Source organism: Camelus ferus, chromosome 17 (assembly GCF_009834535.1).
Source record: "Camelus ferus isolate YT-003-E chromosome 17, BCGSAC_Cfer_1.0, whole genome shotgun sequence".
In the NCBI taxonomy this organism is placed as follows: Eukaryota; Metazoa; Chordata; class Mammalia; order Artiodactyla; family Camelidae; genus Camelus; species Camelus ferus.
Genome location: NC_045712.1, coordinates 43,236,026 through 43,258,767, shown reverse-complemented (window position 1 = coordinate 43,258,767; position 22,742 = coordinate 43,236,026). Strand labels below are relative to the sequence as shown.

The window sequence follows — 22,742 nt, the reverse complement described above, 5'->3', positions numbered from 1 at the left end:
TTTAAATTTAAGTGTCAAGGTAGTTTTAGTGATTTTAATCTAACTCACATGATGATACTCATAAGGAATTAGTTACATTTAAATGCATCTGAGGCAGTGATTTTCAGTGTAGGTTCTGAACTAGCAGTAACAGCATTATCTGGGACCTAGGTAAAAACGCAAATTTTTAACAACCCCATCCTAGACCTACTGAATGAGAAAATCTGGGAGTAAGGTCCAGCAGTCTGTGTTTTAATGAGACCTTAGTGACTCTGGATGGAGAACAGAGTGTGGGAAAAGCACTTCAAAGGCAGACATGCTTAAGAATAATGCCCTAAGCACTGACCCAGCATCCTTTTTTAATAGGATATGGATACATCACACCACTGTGCTTCAACCACCAACCAGATAATTTTTTAAATGATTTTCCTTCCATTTAAAAGTCATTTCAAGGATAAGCATAATCTGAAGTCAAGTTCAATTATAACTGTGAATCAAGATAAGGGATCTTATCTGTTCAAAGTCTCAAATAACTTTAATTTGTTTTTTGTATACTACAAAGAATGCAATAAATGGTAGGCCTAAAAGGTAAGAGGAAAATGTTTAAAATCAAACAGGTAAGAATGCCTCTGAATTGCTTGCTTCCCTGATACATTATGTAACGTACAAGACTTTAAAATCAATGCATTTATTTAATGTACTGGATGTGTTCCCTTGATCCAAGATATCTCCAAAAGTCCTATCTCTAAAACTTGAAAAGGGGGATTAAATCCTGACAATTAGAGCAAGAAGACTAGAGGAGCCCATCATCACACCAACTCTGGAATTCTGATGCCTCCTGGCGAACACACACGGCTGTCAGCAGCGTCCAGGCTCCCCTCAGGGGCACTCTCTGTAGGACTCTGGTCCCGAGTCTTAACCATATTCCTTGAGGACCACAATCGCTTGCATGAAGGGTTTGGCTGGGAGCCGGGCTAAGTCCAATCACGTCAGGGCAGCTTTGTCGTTTGAGCATATCCCAAGTCACCTTTCCGAATGCCTTCGTTAAGCATTTTTAGAGACCTGGTGTGTATTTCTATTTCAAATAGGGACCTACATGTGTTCAGAGAAACTTCCAGTAATTCATAATGTTAGGTTTGAACTTCGTAAGAAAACACAGGTAATCAAGTACCATTTACAACTAAAATGTCTGCCTCACACATTTACATTGAAAATGTAGTCATCCTTGATCAGGGAAAATAAGGCCCATTTAAATTTACCTCCAGTGCCTTCTTTAAGGCACTGAATCTGTGTAACTCTTTTTGACTTATACGTTAAAAAATCAAAACAAAAAGAAAACGCAGTCCTCATGCTGCAAGGTCCTTCCTCCAGAGGGAATATTTACAATGATGCTCTCCCTCTTAGATGTCTGTTCCTCCTGTTCTTAATATTGACTGAATTTGGTGACAGAAATAGGCAGTGCTCTTTCAAGCTAAAAGCTTGGAAGAATTTTAAGGTCTAATTCTCAATTTAAAAATATCCTTAGAACACTTGTTAGGTTTTTGCCCAATTCAATTTTGTAAGGCTAAGATGCAAGGGACATGTAAGTCTTTTATAAACAGGTTTTAAAACTATAAGGTATAATATCTTTGCTGAATATTCCAAAAACTGTACCACACATTTAAACATAAGCAGAGACTGGAAGTTCACCTTTCCTATGCATTGCAGGTTAAGCACATGCTTGAAAGACAAACACTGTTAGTAAAGCTATGTGCAGTGGGGTTAACGGAGCTTGTGAGACCACCATTGCCAACGCTTCTGCGTACAGAGAGCATGCGTGGGCTGCAGAGCGGGCCCTGATACCTTTAGTTCTTTAAGCCCCTGCATGTATCTCCCTTCTACATCCTGTATCTGGTCCTTAAGGTCATAGATATCCTGCAGGACATAGGAATGAACCATTGCATAAAACCACACACAGACATATCTTCAGTCTCAAAGGATTCAGATGAAAATGTGAATTACTTTCATATATTCCAGACCAAAAGCAGAGAAATCAAAGTACACAAAGGTAACTGCCAGTCCAAACCACTAAAATGGGAACAGGCCAGGTGATGGTCGGGCTGGGGAAGGTCTGGAGTAATCAGTCTAACATGTTAAACATTTTCTTGGCATTCACTTTGCTGAAACAATAGTTGCAAATGGGGGTGGGGCTGCATATGGAAAAAAGCTGTATGTTATAATGTCTTTTAACAAAATTTAAAAAATTGTATAAATCATTTAAATAATTTTTAGCATAATGCTTCACCTAGAAATAGTAAAATATGCAGCAAATTAATTATAAGCAGCAAATTTTGCTGACTCATAGAGAAGTTTTTTTTAAATGTAAACCTAGATATGAATAAGGCTGCCTCTCGATGACTTGGTTACTGATCACAATTAATTTGGGAGAAAGATAAATAAAGGGAGGGAAGTTAAACACAAACATTTTAAACACAGTGTCAAATGAGAGAGTCTATCCTGAGGACACCATTTAAATGATGACAAAAGCCTTTGCTCCAAATGTTACCATAGTCCTTATAAGAAAAGTCAAGAAGCAGGTCACATTTTAAATGGAAAATATTGTTTCCCTGTACCCGACCTTGCTACTTTAGGTCTATTCTGGATGGTTGATTAAGGTGGAAAATAACTGTTTCAGGCCCTAAATATAATTCTGCAATTACAGGTAGGATCAATTATCAAAGGCCTATTATACACAGTTTATTCTGTATTATATGTCCCCTGCCCTCTTCATTCCCTCCTTGGTAGGCTTTTTTACTCACTGAGTCATTAAACAGACATGTATTGAGTGTCTATTAGGAGCCAAATGCTAGGACACGAAATCTCACTTCCTTCAAGGAGGTCATTCTCTCAAAAAGAAATACAATTAAACAGCAATCACAAGCTAAGTCTGAGGCTGGAAGGCCTCATCCTCTCTTTTGTCCCTCTAGCAAATGGCACCTAAAGGCAAGAGTTAGTTTACTCAACTTCACACCCTCAGCACTTAGGCCTGGTACTTAGCAAGAGCTCAACAAATAATGACCCTTCGAAGTCATAGCCAGGCTGAGCTGGGTCTCCTTCTGCAGTGCCACTGCCACTGTTTCAACCCTTCCACCCTCTTCTAACCCTCTGCCCACTTTTATAAAATGCCCAAGTCACAAGACAGACTACTCCTCCTACACTGCCAACAGTCTTACTGTCACCACCTGTCCCTACCTCCTCCTCTTCTGTGTTGTGGGAAGCGATGGCCACCCCTCACCTATCTGATCCCTGGACATTCCTCTCACCCACAGGCAGTTTGCTCTGTCAAGTTACCCCGCCTCCTCCCTCAAGCTTTAAATTCTCTCTCTACTGGCTCAATCCAGCCAATGAAAACAATAATTAATGCCACCTTTAAAAGAAAACAAGAACCCTCCCTTAACTTTCTATCTCTATCCACCAACCAACTCCCAACCTCCAATATTCTCTTCGGAGCGTATTTTCTCCCATCAGAGTTTTGACTCACTCATCTCATCCTCTTGTTCAACCACCGGGTAACTGTTCTTGCCTCCAACGCTTCTTCCATTCCACAGTCAGTCTTTAGGAATGCAGCTCAGACAGCACCACCCCCCTATTTGATGTCTCATAGCTGTCAGGGTAAACCTGAACTCCTTTCAGCAGCCATACATGGTGCTTTGTGACTTGGTCCATCACCACTTCTCCACCCTTCTCTCTCACCCACTACCTGTCTTCACTTCTCTTCCTGCTCTCTGGCAACTTCGCTATACACACACCCTTCTGGTTTTCTGAAGTTAACACTCTGAGAAAGCCTTCTCCTTCAGCTTTTTTGCCTGGTTAATTTTTATCCTTCCTTCACCCCTTAGCTCAGAGTTTGTCTCCTCTGAAAGCTTTTTGTTACCTCCTTCTAGTCTATTTTACATGATGCTTCTCTGAATTCCCTTCTTGCTACTACTGTAGTACCACATCACCTGGTTTTTTACTGCTTTATATCCGTTTGTCTTCCCTGTGAAACAGTGAATTCCTTAAGTCCGAAGTGTGTGTACTGCCTAAATCTGTGCGGCCAGGTGCTCGATAAATGTTTAATAAGTGAATAAATGCAATTTGTATTACTACCCTTTTCCCTTTCCTCACAAGAAGCACTTTCAGCAAATAGACATTCAAATACATTTTGAAAGCGTCATTAATAAGGATGGAGACTCAACTAATGGGTTAAATGAGCTTCCATTACTGAAGTATTTCTGTTATCCTAAATATTATTATACGTGTCTTATCATGAAAAACAGAGATAAACGGATTCAAGTAGCCACATAATACCATAATGGCCCAGAAAACTAACAATTCCCAGAGTCTGGTTCCTTGTACAACCACATATTTTCCATTTAAAATATGGCCAATTATTTAAGAGAATTACTTTTACCTATATTAAAGTTTTTTTGGCATTTGTAAATTAGCAGAACTCATTCCAGTATCATCAAATGTTCAGGAAAGAGAACAGAAAAAGAATTAACTAATCTCCTTCCTCTCAGACCCGAGTCACATTCTTGAAATGTACAAACAATTTCTGTAAAGAACTCATACTTCTTTTCTTCCTACTAAGTCACATTAAATGTTGAATAGTTCCAGTATACTACCACACTACAAAGAAGCCAAAAAACTGTTTATAGAAAGCAAACCAAAAGTTGCGGTTTACCCGCAATTCACTTAATGAGGTGTCTGGATCTATTAAGCTGCTGGTGTCCCCGCTTCCTCTTCTGGACGAGTTTCCACTTAGAGGGGTTGTTGCTGAGGCAGAATTTCGAGATGAAGGCTAGAGAAAAAGAAATACGACACTTTAAGACTTGTTTCTTTAAAAACATATTTGTTGTGGAAACTAAAAGTGGGGCAGGGTGTTGGGGAGAGATCTAACGCAGTGTGGCTGAGAAGTTACCAAATGCAACCCATAGACCAAAATTTAAACTGGCTTTGGGGAGGGGGTATCCAGAAAAGGGCCCAGGCACACTCAGCGTAACTTCGTTCACTCACTTTGCTGGAATCCAGAATTCATAATAACTAAGAAGGAAACAGTTGGTGTGACAGTTTGTCTAAGTTTCTCTTTGATATACTGTAAACAGCGCTGGGTGAGTGCCGCAGATTGATTCTGAATAGTTTTAGCGTGTTCTCTGTGATATGCTAATTAGCAGTCCTCCTATTTAGTTCTTGAGGCTACTTTTTTAGGATCTTTTCTTTTCCTAATACTTTGTTGATAAAATTGGAGATACTATTTGCAACTGAGAGCAATAATACTGTAAATCATTATGAATTTAGACTGCTCTTCCCACAATTAGTTTAAATGTGAGACTATGCTATTGGATTAATAAATGGCAGAGATTTGTGCTGTTCAATCTAGCAGCCAGGTAGCCACATGGAGCAACTGAGGGCTTAGAATGTGGTTAATCCAAATTGAGAATTTTTTTAATGTGTAATATACACACCAGATTTCAAAGGTTTAGTGTGGAAAAAAAGAATGTAAAATATCTCATTAATAAGTTTTCATATTGATTATGTTTAAATATTTTAGATATTTGGGTTAAATAAAATATATTATTTAAATTAATTTTACCTGCTTCTTTCTACTGTTTTAGTGTGACTGCTAGAAAATTTAAACTTACATATGTGAATTACATTTGCGACTTGTACTATATTTCTGTTGGATAAAACTGGTATATCTTTTGAGGGCATAGCACAAAATCAACCTTAATAGTTTCCCTAAGATGACTTTCTAAAAATATTTTTAGAAGAAAGTCAGAGGCTTTTAAACACAAAGCAACTGCCAGAAAAGAGTTACTTTACTTCAAAGAAGTAATTTATCTATAAAGGAAAAAAAATTAACCCTCAGAGTTTGTCACTACCATTCCTAAAGACACTTCTTCATTTTCAGTGTTTAACGGCTGCTTCTCAGGATTAAATTCTAGAGGAATGAAAATCAAAAGAGCAGCCAAAAGTTTAAGAGGTGGCATTCAAGGAAATAAAATGCAATGTCTTTTCTCTTCCCAGTGCTTCACATGATTCAACCTCACAGGAATTTGGGGGGTCAAGGACAGGAAATAGATGAAGAGAGGAAGAGTAGCTCATCAGTTAAACTGTAGTAAAATAAAAGATAAAATTGTTGTGGAAAGTAAATTGACCCTGAGAACTTAATTTTCTTAGGAATTTATATACTGACCCTTGTGTAATTTTCAGCATACTGTTTGTCAGATTTTTCATCCAACTAGAAAAGAACAGAGATAAAAATCAGGAAAGATGCTTAGCATTTTGATTTTTTAGGGGAAAAAAAGAAGCGACCTCATCTGAGTTCTCCAAGTTCAATTAATATTTGGAACCTAAAAGTAAACATACTAAAACTGAAATAAAAGTTGGGACACATAAGACAAAATGTTAAGAACTTTAATTCTTATCTAAGGAAGACATGGAGTAAGCACGATGTCCTTATGAAAAAACTTAGAACTTTTCATAGATTTTCTTTTCATGGTATTTGAAACACATTAAAGAAAACTGTATACAAGTGTAAGTTTCAGCACTGTAAATGTTAATTTAAAAAAATTTGTACACATCAAAAGGAAAACCCTGATAAAACCAAAAGCCAAAAAATTTTATTATCTAAACATTATTAGGACACAGGACACATAGATAAGACTAGCACACTTAGCCAAAAGAATTCAGATTGGACTAGAACATATTAAACATATCGTCAAAAAAATTTTCCCACAGCATTAAGGATTCAGTTGTTTGGTTTTCGGTTTTGCTTTTTAAGTAATATATGCACCCATAGCAAAAAGGAAAACAAAAAACAACAAACAGCACAAAGGGGTATGCAAAGTCAGCCTCTCTCCCTACTGTACCATACCCTGACCTCCAATTCTCCCTCCAAGAATTCTTTAAAAAACTCTAACAGGAGTGTCCCAAATACATTCTGTATCTTCTTTTTCCCCTTACCAAGTTATAGAGATCAGAGAAAGTACTTTATTTTCTTTGTGGCATTTATCATTCCCTGACCCCAAGATATTAATCTATTTACTGTCTGATCTCTCTCTTGAATGTAAGCTCTATGTCTGTATGCTCTTTCCTGTATACTACCAAGAATAGCACCGGGCATATAGAAGGACTCAAAACGTGCTGGATGAATGAATAAGTGAATTATACCCCAACTGTACTATAGACTCGCCTCATTTATTTTAAATAGCTGCATAGTATCCTATACCTGGACATACCATAATTGAGCTATCTTATCTTCTACTGATAGGCCTTACAGTTGTTTTAGCTGGTGTTTCAAGAAGGGAGTACCCTTAAGGTCTAATCTAAAACCCTGACCTTATAGCTGAGGAAAGAGAAATTCAGAGGTGAAAGAACTTGCTGAGGATGAAGAATTACTAAATGTCAAGAGCTGGATCCAGATCTCAGTTTTGTGAATTTTTCACATCATTTACCTGTATATACTATCCTAATTACCACTGGAGGGGAAAAGGTCACAGAGAAATTTAACTTAATGGCAATATACTCAGACTCCAACTCCTAGACCAACCCTCCCAGACCAGTCTAGAGAAGAGATTTGAAAACCTTTCTCAGTTAATTATTAAAACACAGAACATCATTAATTCTGGCTCAGTTCAGATCTCTTCACTCTAACTTCCTCATACTTGAAAAGTTTTTTTTTTTTATTACCCACATGTTCATTTTCTCTCTCGGTAAACATCTTTTATTATAAGTACTAAATCAGAATATAAGTATTATCTCAGACTTTCAATTCTTTTTGCTACTTCTTATTGCAATACTCTTAAAAAGGAATTGATTTTAGTTCATTTTGATTTTTTTTAAACCACATATGAAATGTTTTAAAACAAACAGGCAATGACAATAGTTCTTAATATGGGCAATTATTGCCATAAAAAGGAATTATCTTCCTTACATCTGTCCTAGTAAAGTATATTGCCTAATATTGACTATTTTATTCCCCAGAGTGAAAGAAATACTATATCTAAATAAATTGCCTTGTTTTCCTCAGAGTATCTTCCAATTCTCTTCTACTAATGAGTTAAAGAGAAAAACGAGCAGAACATTCAGAAACATTCCTCCAGGTCCATTTGAAATTCTGTCTCTTATCCCCCTCTCACACGAATGACCCCCAAACCCACCCATTTTTTAACAGACAGGCACCTTGGAACAATCTTACGTTTCAGAGGTTGCATCACTGACCTAGTCCACCGCAATGTTGTCTCTACTGCTTTCACTATCTTCTGACAGATCCCAACTGCCGCAACCCAAGCTGATCATGTGCCAAACTTCAGGGATTGTGGAGGCAGCAAAAATGCTGCAAGGACTTGGCCAGAGACTCCTCAGTTCCCACTTCTCAGCTCATGCCGTTATGTGCAGTCTTCCACTTAGACAAAAAGCTAGTTGAAACCTGGTCTTCTAAAAGCCCCAGGAGGTCTACATAGCTACACAAAAATGACAAGCTAATATTCAAAATGATGACTCAAAGAGTCCACCAGATCCTGAAAAGGATTTTAAGTGGAATAAAATATAATCATGTTTAATATACTGAGGCATAAAAGAGGGAAATGTTGGTAAAAGGGGATAAACTTCCAGCTATCAGATCAATAAGGTCAAGGATCTAATACAAAACATGGTGACTACAGCTGTTTTTAAAAAATTGTTGAGCATGAATAACATGGAAAGAAATGAATATGCACTAATACGAAAAGTCAGAAAACAAAAGCTGCATGTGCTATGTAGTCACAATTCTGTAAAATAAGCAAATTAAACTGAGATAGGAAAAACACTGTCATCAAATTGCTAAGAAAAAAAGGTGGCTCAACACAGTAGTAGACTAAATTATAAAACAACAGTAGCAACAACAAAACAGAAACAAGACTTTTTTTTTTCTTAGTATAGCCTTCAGGACTGGCTCATGAATATTGACCCTAACCTACTATACTCATAAAACTTTCAAGTAAGTATTATGCCATTACATTCTTAAATAATTAAATAATTTTCCAATCAAGAAGAGGGTTTCCTTGATAGCTGGGATCTGAAAATTAGTTAACAGTCTCATAATATTTCATACTCATACTAAATGTGCAAAGAAGAGTACATGATGGCAAACTTTATTGCTGCTTCAAGAATTTCAAATTTCAGTGATAAATGCCTTTGCCTTATTTATGTCTGGGACATCTGAAAATGCTTTACTCTTGACATTATATTGTTTCTCTTTAAAAGGGTATAGCTCAGTGATAGAGTGCATGCCAAGCATGCATGAAGTCTTGGGTTCAATTCCTAGTACCTCCACTGAATGAATGAATGAATGAATGAACTTAATAACTGCTCCCCTCCAAAAAAACCAAGACAAGGTAGAATATTTATCTTGTCAAATCTCTGAAACTGTTTCTTCTTAAAAGAAAGATATTTCTTATTCTCTGATTTAGAGGCTCTTTGACCTTAGTTTCAGCATATGGCTACTTAGTCTGACAGATCATCTTACCTGACTAAAATGGCACGATACAAACTGAATCTTTTTGCTTGGAAACGGAGCATTTTAGTTTGTGAATACATTTTAATACCATCATTTCAAAGAGTTGTTTAGAAATAAAGACTTGCATTTTGTTCCAAATTATATGTTTTCTTCAAAGGATATTGGAGATTTGATATAACTGAGCTATGCGTATCTGATGTGTAGCCACTTACAGCACATGGCATTTTGTCAACCGTATCATAAATCTTACATGATGTGTGATCAGAAGATGAAAGTATTATATTAAGGCACTTGAATAAACTTTATTTTTAAGGTATAAAATTATAATCTAATGAAATATTTACAGCATAGTTTGTTCAATGTAGTCACTGGATTCTAATCCTTTGTTAACTTCTAATTTATATGTATATACTGATTTGATAATGCTATTCAAAAATTCTGTTTGGAGGAAAAAAAAAAACTAGAAAACAGAATATCTCATTCCCCCACCACAGAAGGGAAGGGAAGAATTACTTTCAATAATCTCCTAAAGCAAAACTGGTGTCCATTCAGAAACGGTCCAGTTAGTAACAACCAGTAAAACAGAAGTTAATTAGCACCTGTACATTCTTTTCCTTTACTCTAGCCTGACCTATGGAACAGAAAGGAAAACAACGCAGAAGAAAAGACAAGAGGCTAGACCAACCACACTGTATTCAGAGACTTGCCAAATCAGGGCCTGGCACTTTTTTCAGCACCTTCTAGCTCAGAGGTTATAATCTAGCAGACTGTATACTTGTATTTAACCCACAATGGGGAAGCCAGAAAGTACCTTTTAAAATTTTGAATTCATTGTCAGTATTTTTAAATCAGGGTATTTCACATAAAAATGCAGACTTTCAGTTTATCTTTTTAAAAAGTGTGTGTAGGGGAAAAGAGACCATACCAACATCAGGTCCACTTTTCATTTGTCTACACTGAGCTGAATTATAGTATACCCTTTAAAAGAAATAATATTAGAGAAAATTTTTTGCTCTAGAGAGGCGACTGGCATGTTATTTTAGGCTTTGCCAAGAGGCAAAATTAAGAATATTACATAGGTACTTAGATAACCATCTAAAAATGTAAAAACCATTGGCTTATAGGCTATAAAATATCAGGGGGCTGGCCAGATTCGCCAGCCATTGCTCTAGACAACCTTTTGCTTATGTTGTAAGGTGTACAGCATGATTTGACATATATATATGTATATCAAGTGCTTACATACATATATGTATATCAAATCATTACATTATATACCTTAAATAGGTAGGACTTATTTTAAAATATGTAGATAAATCAAAATAACTATTTGGGTAAAGAGTTTTATCTAATTAGTAGAGGCAGGGGAAGACTTTTTAAAAACTGTCAACTGTTTCACTTCTGTGCAGTTACTAAAATAGTCAAGAAATAAATGTAAGGAGGACATACTCAGCAATTCAGACATCATATTAGAGGCTAGGAGAATTCAAAGGTTTTAAGAGAAAAGGTATACACAATAAATTAAATTAAACTGTTTATATCTATTTTAAAAAAAAACAGGCTACTAAGCAAATTAATAAAATGGGCAATATTTCAGGGGAAGGACTTGGGAGCCAGTCTTCCAACTTCATGTGCAGATTCTTTGATCTGACCCAACACAAGATGTCAGCCAGCTTTGAGAGAGAGCAATCTGGAAGACTTAAGAACCACGCTAAAAATCATTTTCTAGGATTAAAGTCATTCAGAAACAGTTATTTAAATACAATCAGTGATGTGTTAAATATTAATAATTATTTCTTCATTAAAAAACTTTCTAACTTTTTTGCTAAGAAACACTGTCTCATCTGCTTCAAAGTGCTTGATAATCAGGACAGAGCTGGTCCAAGGGCAAACCACCACCAATGCCAGCAGCAAGGAGAAGGTGTCACAGACAGAAAGCCAAGCTGTTAGATATACCAGGCAGGTAAATACCTGCTGGTTTGAGTTCCTTCATTAAGGTAAATGCCTCAAGGCATTACTACTGGACAAACTTCCCTAAATTCAGTTCCCACTGAAAGTGAAAGCAATGCCTAAGCATGTCTTCAAAACAACGCAATAATCCAAAAGTTCAAAGTCTATTCAGATTCTTCCCAGTTACTATAAATTAGCACCACTTTACTAAGTAGTGGATTTTATTGTTCAATGTTCAAAATTTACCTATAAGTTTATAGATTCACTAAAAACAGGGGGGAGGATTTTAAGACTGATGAGGAATATCTAAATAGGGGCTAGGTATTAAACGGTTTTAAGGAATTATTTTTTATTCGATTAGGTAAGATAATAGTATAGTAAATATGAAAAAATTCTCAATTAGAGATGAAAACTCAACTATTTATTGGGAAATGACGTGATGAATGGGATTTGCTTTAAAACAATTCAGGAAAAAAGGAGGGAAAAGGGAGAAACAGATGAAACAAAATTGGCAAAATATTGATAACTGTTGAAGTTGCTGATGGGTTCTATGGGGGAAATTTTCCACAGAAGAAAGTTTTTTAAAAAATCAGAACTTATCAATATGTATATTTTTTTAAAAAACTGTTATTTTATGCTAGTGTGTTCAAATAAATATTTCCTGGGCACTAAACTGAGTTCCTAATTTTAAAATAGCTACTGTGTTAGCTGTTAGTCACAAGCCTGAGACATGAGTTCCCATGCGATGCACTCACGCTGGTCAAATCTGGGATGCTGACGTCATCCACATCGGAAACGACGCTCCCCCTACGATTGGAGCGACTAAAATAATCAGCGGCAGAAACCTTTCGGTCAGAAAAAAATGAGATGCTTTAATAGTTAAGAAAAGAGAGAAATAAAAGATAAGAACATTGGCATATGGAGGGGGGGATTTGGAGGGAGCGGTTTGTGATGAAGTACCATGTAACAAAACAAGGAAACTGCTGCGATTTATCTTCTCAAGAAAGTAAAAAAGAAATGTAAAGGGGTTCCTAAATGAAATCACAGCTCCCTGAAATATTCTCATCATCCGTCTTAACTAGAGTTCTGCGCTACAAAGGTCCTCTACTGCCCGAGGACTGGCATCGCCCTCACCACGAGGGGCTCTAGGACAGCATTTACCTAAGGCCTCTACTACGTTTCACAATTTTACAACGCATTATAGCCATCAATAGGTTAAGCACATATATCCTGAATGCAGAACTATCTGCATAGTATTTACTGCACTTTTTACCCAATTTACCCAGTTCTCTCTTTTTCAAATTCCTCAAGATCAGGAATTGCAGAACAAAATAACAAAAGAACTACACTGGCCTCTTTCTGGTTCCCCAGACACACCTAGCCTCTTCCAGCCTTAGACTCGGGCACTGACCTCGGAAGCTCTTCTCCCAGCTCTTCAAGTGTCAGCTCAAAGGTCACCTCGCTTGGAGAAGCCTCCTCTGATCACCCCATGCAAAGGGACACACCAGACACACACCACTCAGTGTCCTCTATCATATCACCTGCTTGTCCTCTTCTTTCTCTTTTCCTTTCCTGGGTTCTCTCTTTTTGTCCCTTTCTTTACCAGTTTATTTTCTATTTCCTTCACAAGGATATAAGCCCCATGAAGTCCGAAATCTGGTCTGTGTGGCTTACCACATTATTCCCAGCACTAAATATAGAATAGGTACTCCCTCCATAAACATTTGTTGAATTAATAAATAATGAATTTTTAAAAATCTCATTCATCAGCTATTCCTTACCTCAACTCTAACTACCTTGCTCAAAAACTCTTCCCTTCCAGAAAGGAGTCTGGAAGCCCATCCACAGAGATGTCTTCTTTAGGGCTTAGAAATAAGAATTTTGCTAAAAGCTGATATGATTAAGCAATGGTATGTTTGTTCACAGTAACAGTAATACAACTTTGATTTATATCTATCTAATAATATATGGGTACCCACTGTCAGAATTTTAATAGTTATTTAATCCATATATTAAGCTTACCCACAAAGACAGTCATTACATCCTCGTTGTACAAATAAAGAAATCGTTATTAACACAACTAAGAGGTTGTAGAAATGGTTCAGATCCGAGGCATCATTATTTCAGAGCCCCTGCCCTTTTCACTCCATCACTTTCCGAGGAGCCCTCAGGTGTCGTGGACTTCTCCTCAGCTGTGAGTATGAGCATTAACTGGCTTGCCATATGTGGCTGGACCACAACTGTCTTAATTAGATCACTGAATTTCTGGCAATGAAGCTCGCAAACTCTTGGTGTTCCTCTTCATGAAAACTTTGGGTTTACAATCTTTCATAAAACATGGCTTGTACTAAATGACTTTCTATTTTTGTTAAAGGAATTATAACCTCTTATTTATTGGGCTTTTTTTTCTCACTCTAAGCTGACATACCATCCTCACCAATGTAATTTTTTAATCAGTTTTTAAGTATAGCAAAAATGTCATCAGCTCTCTATGAAATTTCTTGCTTCATCAAAAGGATAACCTGAAATTATATAATCTGTATTCTAACATAGGTATTTATTACCTCTACAATTGAATTCTAATGAGAAAATTTTAAATTGTGCCATCAGCAACTCTTAAAAAATTCACACGCCTTAAAAGATGTATAAAATGGTTAAATTTAAATACACAGTGAGGAAAACAACTAATAAATGGCAGCATTATTTGTAATCCATAGTAATGAGTTTTAAACAATGTGGAAACATTAATTTTGCTTGAGAAAAAAAATTTTGGTGAATTGTACACACACATGCACATGCATAAAACAGCAACAAAGAATAAAAAGTGAAAATCTTAAGTACACAACAACTAGCATATAAGACGTGTTACCAGGAAAGCTTACATAGCCCGTGGAGAATATACATTCTCAGGAATACATTTCTGAAGGCAAATTATTCATATAAACTAAATTTGAAGATAATACTCATTTTGCAAGTGCAAATTCCATTTTTCAACCAACTTCATGTGATCACACAGTGCTGCAGTTCTACAACTTATTGTACATGTTTGCATGCAAACCACGCTCACCACACTCTCCCTTCGCCCACGACTGGCTCGACCAGAAGACGCGACGCTTGCAGTGTCATCGTCGATAAACTACAGATAGTAAAAGCAGATAATGAAAAGGATGCAATTTCACTACAGGTCTTGCCTGACTGTGAGCACACTAAGTAAGGCTTTGGGAAGCACACAAATACTCTCTATGAGCATGAAAATCGGCACCATCTGCTATGCACCATTTAACCAAAAAGCTGTTTCAAGCCGTAATGAATGAATAAAAATCAAAAGACATTTTCAAAAAGTACAAAGAATAAAACAGTAATTTATCTTTTATTTAAGTTAAATTAAAGGAAAAAGAGGGGGGAGCACAAGTATACTAGCTAAAACCAGCGAGGGACTTTATGCTTTTTAAACCTCTAGGCCCTCTGGGATCCTATCAGGGGTCAATAAATGCATTTAATGTTTTAGTTTGAGAGAGAAAATAAAAGAATCTTCCTAAGTGAAATAATATAAGTCAAAGACAGAATTTCCTACCAGCAAGGACACTGAAACGATGATTCATATTTTCCTTTCTTTATTCCTTTGCAACAGGTGGAGACATTTCTAACAACACCCTACAGTGTTCCTCCTGTTTCACCAGTAGTGGAAGACTCATTTTCAGTATGTGTAGGTTACCTCCATTCTGACATCACTAAGAAACCATTCTGGCATCACTAGGATAATAACTCTGAGCCCAGCACACAAGGACAAGATTCTATACTTGATTGAAAATATTACTATAATTTTGTTTGCAAGGGACCATCACAGTTGGAACATTAAAAATGCCAAGTGGAATTTTATTCCCAGGTGGGTTAAAGTAAACTTTCTACCTATGTAAAAAAGCCTTTATCTCCTTAAACGTCCCTGTAATAATTTTTCATTAACTATAAGAGTGGAATTCTTGATAAATGCCCCTTGGAAATAGCAGGAGAACTGGGCCAAACATATATGTAAAAGAAAGTCCACACAGCTCACCTATCCCATTCCACGAAGTAACCTATGCTGACCATTAAGAAACTGCTTAATAATTTCTCCAATTTTGACACTGTCAAGAATAACAAGGTTGTTCCTAAAGTCATCATCTGTTACTGAAAATGTAAATATAGTCTTTTTGGTGGGTAATATGGCTCGCTCTCTCTCTCTCTCTCCATATATATATATATATATATATATACACACACACATACATATATACTAATTAAAATGTATATACTCTTTTATCTCCATCAGTTCATGATTAGCAAGTTACCTTGCAGATCTACTCATATAAGTACACAAAAGTATACTTATATAAGCATGTTCATTGTACAAAGTGTCTGTAGTAGAAAAAAATCTGACAACCTAAATGTCCATCACGAAGGGAGTTATTTTTCAAGTGTACAGCCTACACAGTAATGGAATGATACACTGCCATTTAAAAAAAAAACACACAACTGTGCTGACACAAAATTATCTCCAAGAGGCATTCATTATGGGACATGGTTTACTTTTTAAAATCCTTTATTTATTATTATTTCTTTTGTAAATCTTTTAAATGTCAAAAAAATGAAATAAATCTTTATGTACTGATTTGAAAAGATACATTGAGTAAAGAAAACAAGTTGAGGACCATTATGTGTATGAATTATTAACATACTGTTCAAATATAGGATACTCGTATATACATAAAATACCTCTGAAAGGATATACAAGAATGGAGGTCACATTTGGGGAATGGAAATAGGGGGAAAGTGTCAGAGGATTTTTACCTTGCACTTTCCTTAAGCTAATACTATTTTCATAAATTAAAAAAAGTTTTAATACTTCAGAAAAATTGGGTGATTAAAATGGTCCCAGTTTTGTTTTTTAGGCAACAATTTGTTAAAGTCAACTTGTTTTATTTCTTCTCCTTCCACTCCACTGCCTGAAACACTGGCAAGCAAGTGAAATGGTTCAACGTAGGAAGCAGAGAAGAAAAGGAGAAAGGAGAAAGGAGAAAGGGAAAGGACAGGGCAGCCAACTCATACCCTGAATTACCACCACTGTACAGACAAGAAGTTCCACACAAATGACACATATAAATTTTTTAAAAATTCTAATGGCACTGGTTCCAGGCTCATTAAAGAAATTACATGCTACGTTATCTTCACACAGAAACTACCAATTAGGATAAATTAGTACCTGAGTTTGTGAACTGAAGGAAAACATTAACCATGCACAAAAGAGTGAAACACCACATCCTCAGTGGTCTAAACTGTGAGTACAGATTAATGAAACAACCAAAAGTGTCTATAAATCATGCAAAGAGATGAGACAGCTCACCACAGGACTGCTTCGGGCTGAACTTGTTCTTGATGAGTAATAACTGTATTCAGACGGCTATAAAGTTTCCAAGAAGAACAGTTTTACAATAATGATCAGCTCCTTGCCCAGCTGGGAATACACTAGTGACCCTGACCTAACTTACCTTGGCTCCCAGGTGAAGGTAACTGTTACTTCTTGTCCTGGAACTCTGCCTCACCCCCACCCTCAAAGTCCACTAGCCCATGGCAGGAGGGAGAGGGGAGAAAGGGGATGCCCAAGAAGCACTATTTTCATCCCCTGCCTGAGGACTAATGAGCAAGAGAAGAGGTTTCTCTGCTTATGTTGCCCTCACACTTTAAGACTGGACTTCCAGCAGGTGCTTTCTCACAGCTTGGGTGAGAGTCACAATTGGCAAGCTGATGGATCACAGTTTGTAGAGTAATTACAGGTCAGATCAAATGGCTTTTTCTTTGTTAGGAAACTGTGCCCACCTACACATCACCCTCCTCACCACCTCCCCTGGTTAGACTTACAGTGCGAGAACCGTAAGGGTTATATAATCCACCATCATACAATGATACCTAAAGAACAAAGGAAATACCATTTATCAATCCAGCATCGAAGTTATTTTGAAAACTTCTTTGCACTACTCAGTTCCAAAAAAAGTTTTGAAGAATGGTGTAAGTGTACAGCCTCCCAAGGTTGATAACACTCATTTATATATGCATAAATTCCTGCATCAGTCTCATTAAAACTTCAAGCTCATATTTCATTTAAAAAGCACTATTGGTTACAGCATTTCCTTTCATCATCATGTTATCACATTAGGAGAACTAACATTTATGAATTTATTCTCTAAAAGAGGAAACAGAAGAGAAAAGAAAGTGAAGTACAGAAAGCATTCTGCCCACTGTCACGACAAAATTAAGTACAAACCCTCAGGTTTCCATTATACTACAACAGGCCACAACACAACAAACAGCTTAAAAGCAACCAACTCACAACTCGCACATGACACAGAGCTATTGTTTTTGCTTTCTAGCCAGCTAGCTTCATCAGAACTTAGAATTAACATGGCCGAAGCCACAGCTGTCCCTCTAAAAACTGGGACGTCCCATGCATGGGCAGCCATCTCACAAAAGTACGCAAGTGTAGTGGAATCCATGCAAAAATAGCTCCTCTATAGGAAGTCAGTTCTAAGCAAGGGCCTCCCAACAGCCAGCAGTATCTACCACTGCGAAGAGAATATGCTTAGTTTTGCTACCCTAAAGTTTTGTATTTGCAGCACAGGCAACACATTCTGCAGTACACATAGCACTAAAGCCATGTGTCCTTGACTGTTTGGGAGGAAAGATGTCAAGGCAGAGTCAGCACCATGACAATGGCCCCACCAGGGGTACACACGTTGGAAGAGGAGAATACAAACCAGACTGGCACTTCTCAGCAGACCAGAATTTGCAATAGGGGAGGCCTATGGAAAAAGTGCATGATTTAACCCAAAGAAAAGCAACTGGTAGCTCTGAATGCAACACACTCCTCAGAAAGTACTAACCCTATTAATCTTAGATGTCGCCAGAGGGTCGCTGTACAGGGAAGAAGACTGCTAAGAAACAAAAACAAAGCAAATTAAGCAAAAAAAAAAAAAAAAAAAAAAAGGAGAACTGGTCTCACCATCATAAGAGCAGAAGACCTACATTTATTTTATACTCCATAATTCATTAGCATTTCCCAAGTATTTAAGGTAGTTAAATGACACATAAAGTGAGAAAAAAATTGTTAGACATCCTTTGAATACCAATTCTAAGGGATAAGAAAGAAAAACACCTGAAAGAGTTTTCAAAAAATGTGTTTAAGTCCTACTAGTCTTTGAGGATTAATAGTAGGAGATGGGATGGCCATCTGAGAAAACACTCGGGACAAAGGGGCCATGGCTCAGGGAGTGTGGCAAACAGTGGCCACATCCCAGTCCCCAGCAGCTCCTGTGACTTACAATGATTATTGGGGAAATGAGCTCTGAGTTACTGCTAAAGATACTTTCCCAGATAGACCAAAAATCTGTATTTCAAAAACAAACCATAGACAAAGTGCCTTAGTTTAGTCAGGTAAATTGTACTGATCACGAGTCCACACAATAACAAGGCATGGCATTTTTTCAAAATAAATCTTTTTCCTGATGTCATCTGAAGACACAATTTTCACTTCTTTTTTTACCAAGCCCAGTTAGACATGGAGAATAAGAGTATATAAGTTATGTGTGTAGGTTTTGACAAGTGAATTATTTTAAATGTACTGTGTGCCATATATTTAATATTTTTTAAATGTATGGTGTGCCAAATGTCTTGTAAAAACAAGAGATTCTAACATTACACAAATAATTACATTCTTCTCATCCCATTTATAAATTTTTACATGCAAGTTTTTATTAAAAGGGCATACACTGTGATGTGTATGAATACCTACAACTTATTCTGAAATGCACCTCCCCAAAAAAGACGGACTGATGGATGAAGAGAGGGACAGATAGGTAATTATATGATAAAGAAAATACAGTAAAATGCTAATGGTAGAATGTGAGTAGTAGGTACATGGATGGTTACTATACAGTTCTTTGAAGTTTTTTGTATGTTAAATATTTTTATTAAAAAAATTGGAAAAAAGTACTCATTTATAAACATGGTGGTGATTCAATAGTTCTCATCTTTAAAGATAAACTCACACAGACTATATGAATTCAGTTATCACAAACTAGTATAAACACAGCCATTCACAGATTAGTTCTAACTAGTCAGAATGCAAAATAGGGGATTAGAAATGTGTTAATGTTGGATAAAACAACAAAGCCAAAAAACTTGCGACAAACCCGAGTATAGTAGGCAGAGGTGGGTTTGCTGCTATAGTTTCTAAGACTGCTATAGTTTCTCTGGTCAAAGTAGAGGCCACTCTGTAAAAAGCAAAATTAAACACAGTTTTCTTAGATTAAATGTTGTTAACCTAACAGCACCCAAAGTCAAAATCTGATATTGCCAAAAGCCTTCTCCTCCAAAACAATGACTTTAAAGCATTGAATCATATTAAGTAAAAATCAGAATAACAACTATTTCAAGTCTCTCTAAAAAGACTAATATTAAAGGTGAACTGTTTTCAAGCCAAGTCATTACCAACTTTTTTACTTTAAAACCAAGAGTATAAAACCTCAAACAACATGGAATGGAAATAGTAAGGGATTTATTCTCATGTCATACTTAGAAATGACCTAGAAAAGTCCAGGAAAAATGAATAATTGTCATTTTTATAGTACATTTGGCAATGCCACAGAAATTATTAAATGGTTCTTTTTTTCTAAACTCCTCCTAATTCCACTCTTTATCAACATAAACTGATCAAATTAAATTACCAAAGAGAGAGTATAAGCATGCACTAAATATGGTTTGGTCAAAAACATCCATGGCAGGTTCATCTTCACCACATCAAAAACAATTTTATATATTGGGATTGCTTGTGGGGGAAAAATCATCTACAAAATTCCAGCCATCTTTTTACTCCAGGTTAAGGAAATTCAGACAATCCCTCACTGAGAGACTGCTCCTCCACTGCTGACACTATCGAACCAGAACATCTCCACTCCCACCCCACCCCTGCCACTCCTGGCCCTGCCTTTCTGCACCACACCCTCCACGAGGCACTGTGACTCACCTCTCCCCAGAGCTCCCAATACTTCCCCCTCCAGGACCTCTCACTAATGTCCTCTCCATTCATCCTTTCCCCCTTCTTCACTTCTACCAGCCGAAGACCCCCAGCCCTCTCTCCACCTCAGCGATGGTCAGAGCCCCTCTCATAGGAACCGTAAGTGAGCAGGGAGCTTGGGGCTGCACGTAACCTGTCACTGCTGTAGCAACCTAACAGGAAAGAGGTGTTCCCAGCATCCCAAATGGGCATTCTACACATTTTTCCCTCCACAGAAATGTTGTTCAGCAAGGTCTGCCAGAATGAAGAGCACTATTAGTTCTGCAGTTTAATTATAAGTTAAAGAGTTTTCTGCAAGACAGCATGGGAACTCTGCCATCACATACTTCATTGTTTGTACTAGAAAATTAATTTCAAGTTCCCAAAATTCGATCTATAAACAAACATTCGGAATGAAACCTATATGTGAGTTTGATACTGCCTATAATATCAAAATTAAATCAATTCAAATTTCTAAAATAAGGATAAGAATCCTACTAAACCTATTCTGAAGGCATATTCCTCCAAAGGACAGTTCATAAATAAAAATACGTTGTTAACAAAGATCATGTGACACTTTCCTAATTCTAGCCACTGGGATTAGCATATATTAACTTGATATCAAATCTTGTAAATAAAAACGAAATTATTTTTAAATAACTTTCTCATAAATCGTGTTTCAGTGTATTATCAAGTTTCAATAATGTCTTAGAAGCACACCAACACAATCATAATTCTTAAGTTCCCTAAAAGTAATCAGTGAATTTTACAGCCACACGTGATACAGTGATGAGACACAACAGAACTAACCAGTGGGTCTTTATGAGAACCAGAAGATCTCTTCTTCATTCCATAAGAGTGACTGTAAGAATGATTCTGGAAGTAAATAGCTGAAGTTAACTTTAATGACCATACAGTGAAATTTTAAACGTAATTTAATCAAGATCATCTTAAAATCATACACAGAAAGGTCCGTGTGAGATAGAGAGTAGTCTACATGCACTCTATTTCCATCTGTTAGTAAGTGACTCACTGCACCTGGCTGGCTAAGATACACAGCCTCTCTACACACCTGCATTCCCCTCCACCTCCCCATGGCATCCAGCTCAGGGTCTAGTCAACTAGAAAACTTAAATTAGGACTCTGACCCAGGCGGAATATTTGTGGGAACCTTCACCCTACACCTCATTTGAGTCTATCTTCTTTATGGGGGACAAGAGAGTCCACTTTCTTCCACAGTCTTCCTTACCTAAAGGCCAAAAAGCCATCCTTTGCATCAACCAAAACAAGACTGAGAGAACAAAGAATGTAACACTGAACTGCCCGAGACAGTACTCTTAGCCCAAGTTAGTGGTCCCACAGCAAGTGCTGCTCAGAGGGAAACAGCCAACATGGTACGCACTGCCCTGAGCAGCAGCAGCAGCATTATTAGACAGTAACCTGACATGCAAGTCCTTTGAAGAAAGCACTGTCTCAATTACATAACTTCTCCAAGCAGTACAGAGCCAAATGTATGTGAGGGGATACAGGACAGCAACACTACTCAACAGGTCAAGGGTAGACAAGAAATCCAATCTAGGTATGCTCGCCAAAATGAGGCAGTGTGGCCAGAAGTGTCCTACCTATCAACAGACTGCTCTAGGCAAATCATCTGACATGCACACCTAGATCCTGAATCAATGATTATAAGCTTACTTTCCTTGTTGAAAATGCACATGCTTTCTTTTATACATTATCCTGGACATTTAAGGGCTGTCTCTATGGTCTAGAAACTCAGGCATTCTATTGACATACTAACCCCCAAAAAACATGTTTTAACTAAACTTCCTTGGCCAAAATGATGCACCATAAAAAACAAACCAAGAAAAAAAATGAGTGGACATAAGTGATGTTTCAGATGTCATTTGTCACTGCTGGATGCTTTCTGTTTAGCAACTTCACACTTGCTATCCTGTGACCCAGGACATGAAACACAGTAGGGCCTGCACTGTCGTAGTTCAGTGTGTATCAAAACACTGCTACAAGCGGGGCTTCCAGGGCAATGAGTATGTGTCAGCTGGGTAGCTCATCATTTTAAGAAAAGAGATTACTACCAGTCTTAGTCCTGAATAGAGAAGCAAAAAATTTTTATATGATCCTGAAATTCTAAGAGAAAAATTATTCAAATGTTAAGTTGTGCTACAAATGCAGAACAACAGATTCTGCTTT

The 22,742-nt window shown here is 37.0% G+C and overlaps 1 protein-coding gene across 21 annotated transcripts in view; it reads right to left on the bottom strand.

Annotated features, from left to right (window-relative positions):
• The window catches only part of LRRFIP2 (LRR binding FLII interacting protein 2), a 100,625-nt gene that overhangs the window by 30,383 nt on the left and 47,500 nt on the right, over positions 1-22,742 (bottom strand). For 5 of the 21 annotated variants that reach the window (XM_032459246.1, XM_032459255.1, XM_032459252.1 and 2 more), the window contains 11 exons: positions 21,345-21,410; positions 19,672-19,752; positions 18,364-18,414; positions 18,238-18,282; positions 17,345-17,392; positions 16,830-16,886; positions 14,517-14,585; positions 12,205-12,294; positions 6,197-6,241; positions 4,685-4,801; positions 1,822-1,893 (listed from right to left, as the gene is read on the bottom strand). In XM_032459246.1, the coding sequence (XP_032315137.1) occupies positions 1,822-1,893; positions 4,685-4,801; positions 6,197-6,241; positions 12,205-12,294; positions 14,517-14,585; positions 16,830-16,886; positions 17,345-17,392; positions 18,238-18,282; positions 18,364-18,414; positions 19,672-19,752; positions 21,345-21,410 (741 nt within the window). The remainder of the gene's footprint in view (positions 1-1,821; positions 1,894-4,684; positions 4,802-6,196; positions 6,242-12,204; positions 12,295-14,516; positions 14,586-16,829; positions 16,887-17,344; positions 17,393-18,237; positions 18,283-18,363; positions 18,415-19,671; positions 19,753-21,344; positions 21,411-22,742) is intronic. The other 16 variants (XM_032459253.1, XM_032459256.1, XM_032459260.1 and 13 more) reach the window with 9 other exon arrangements.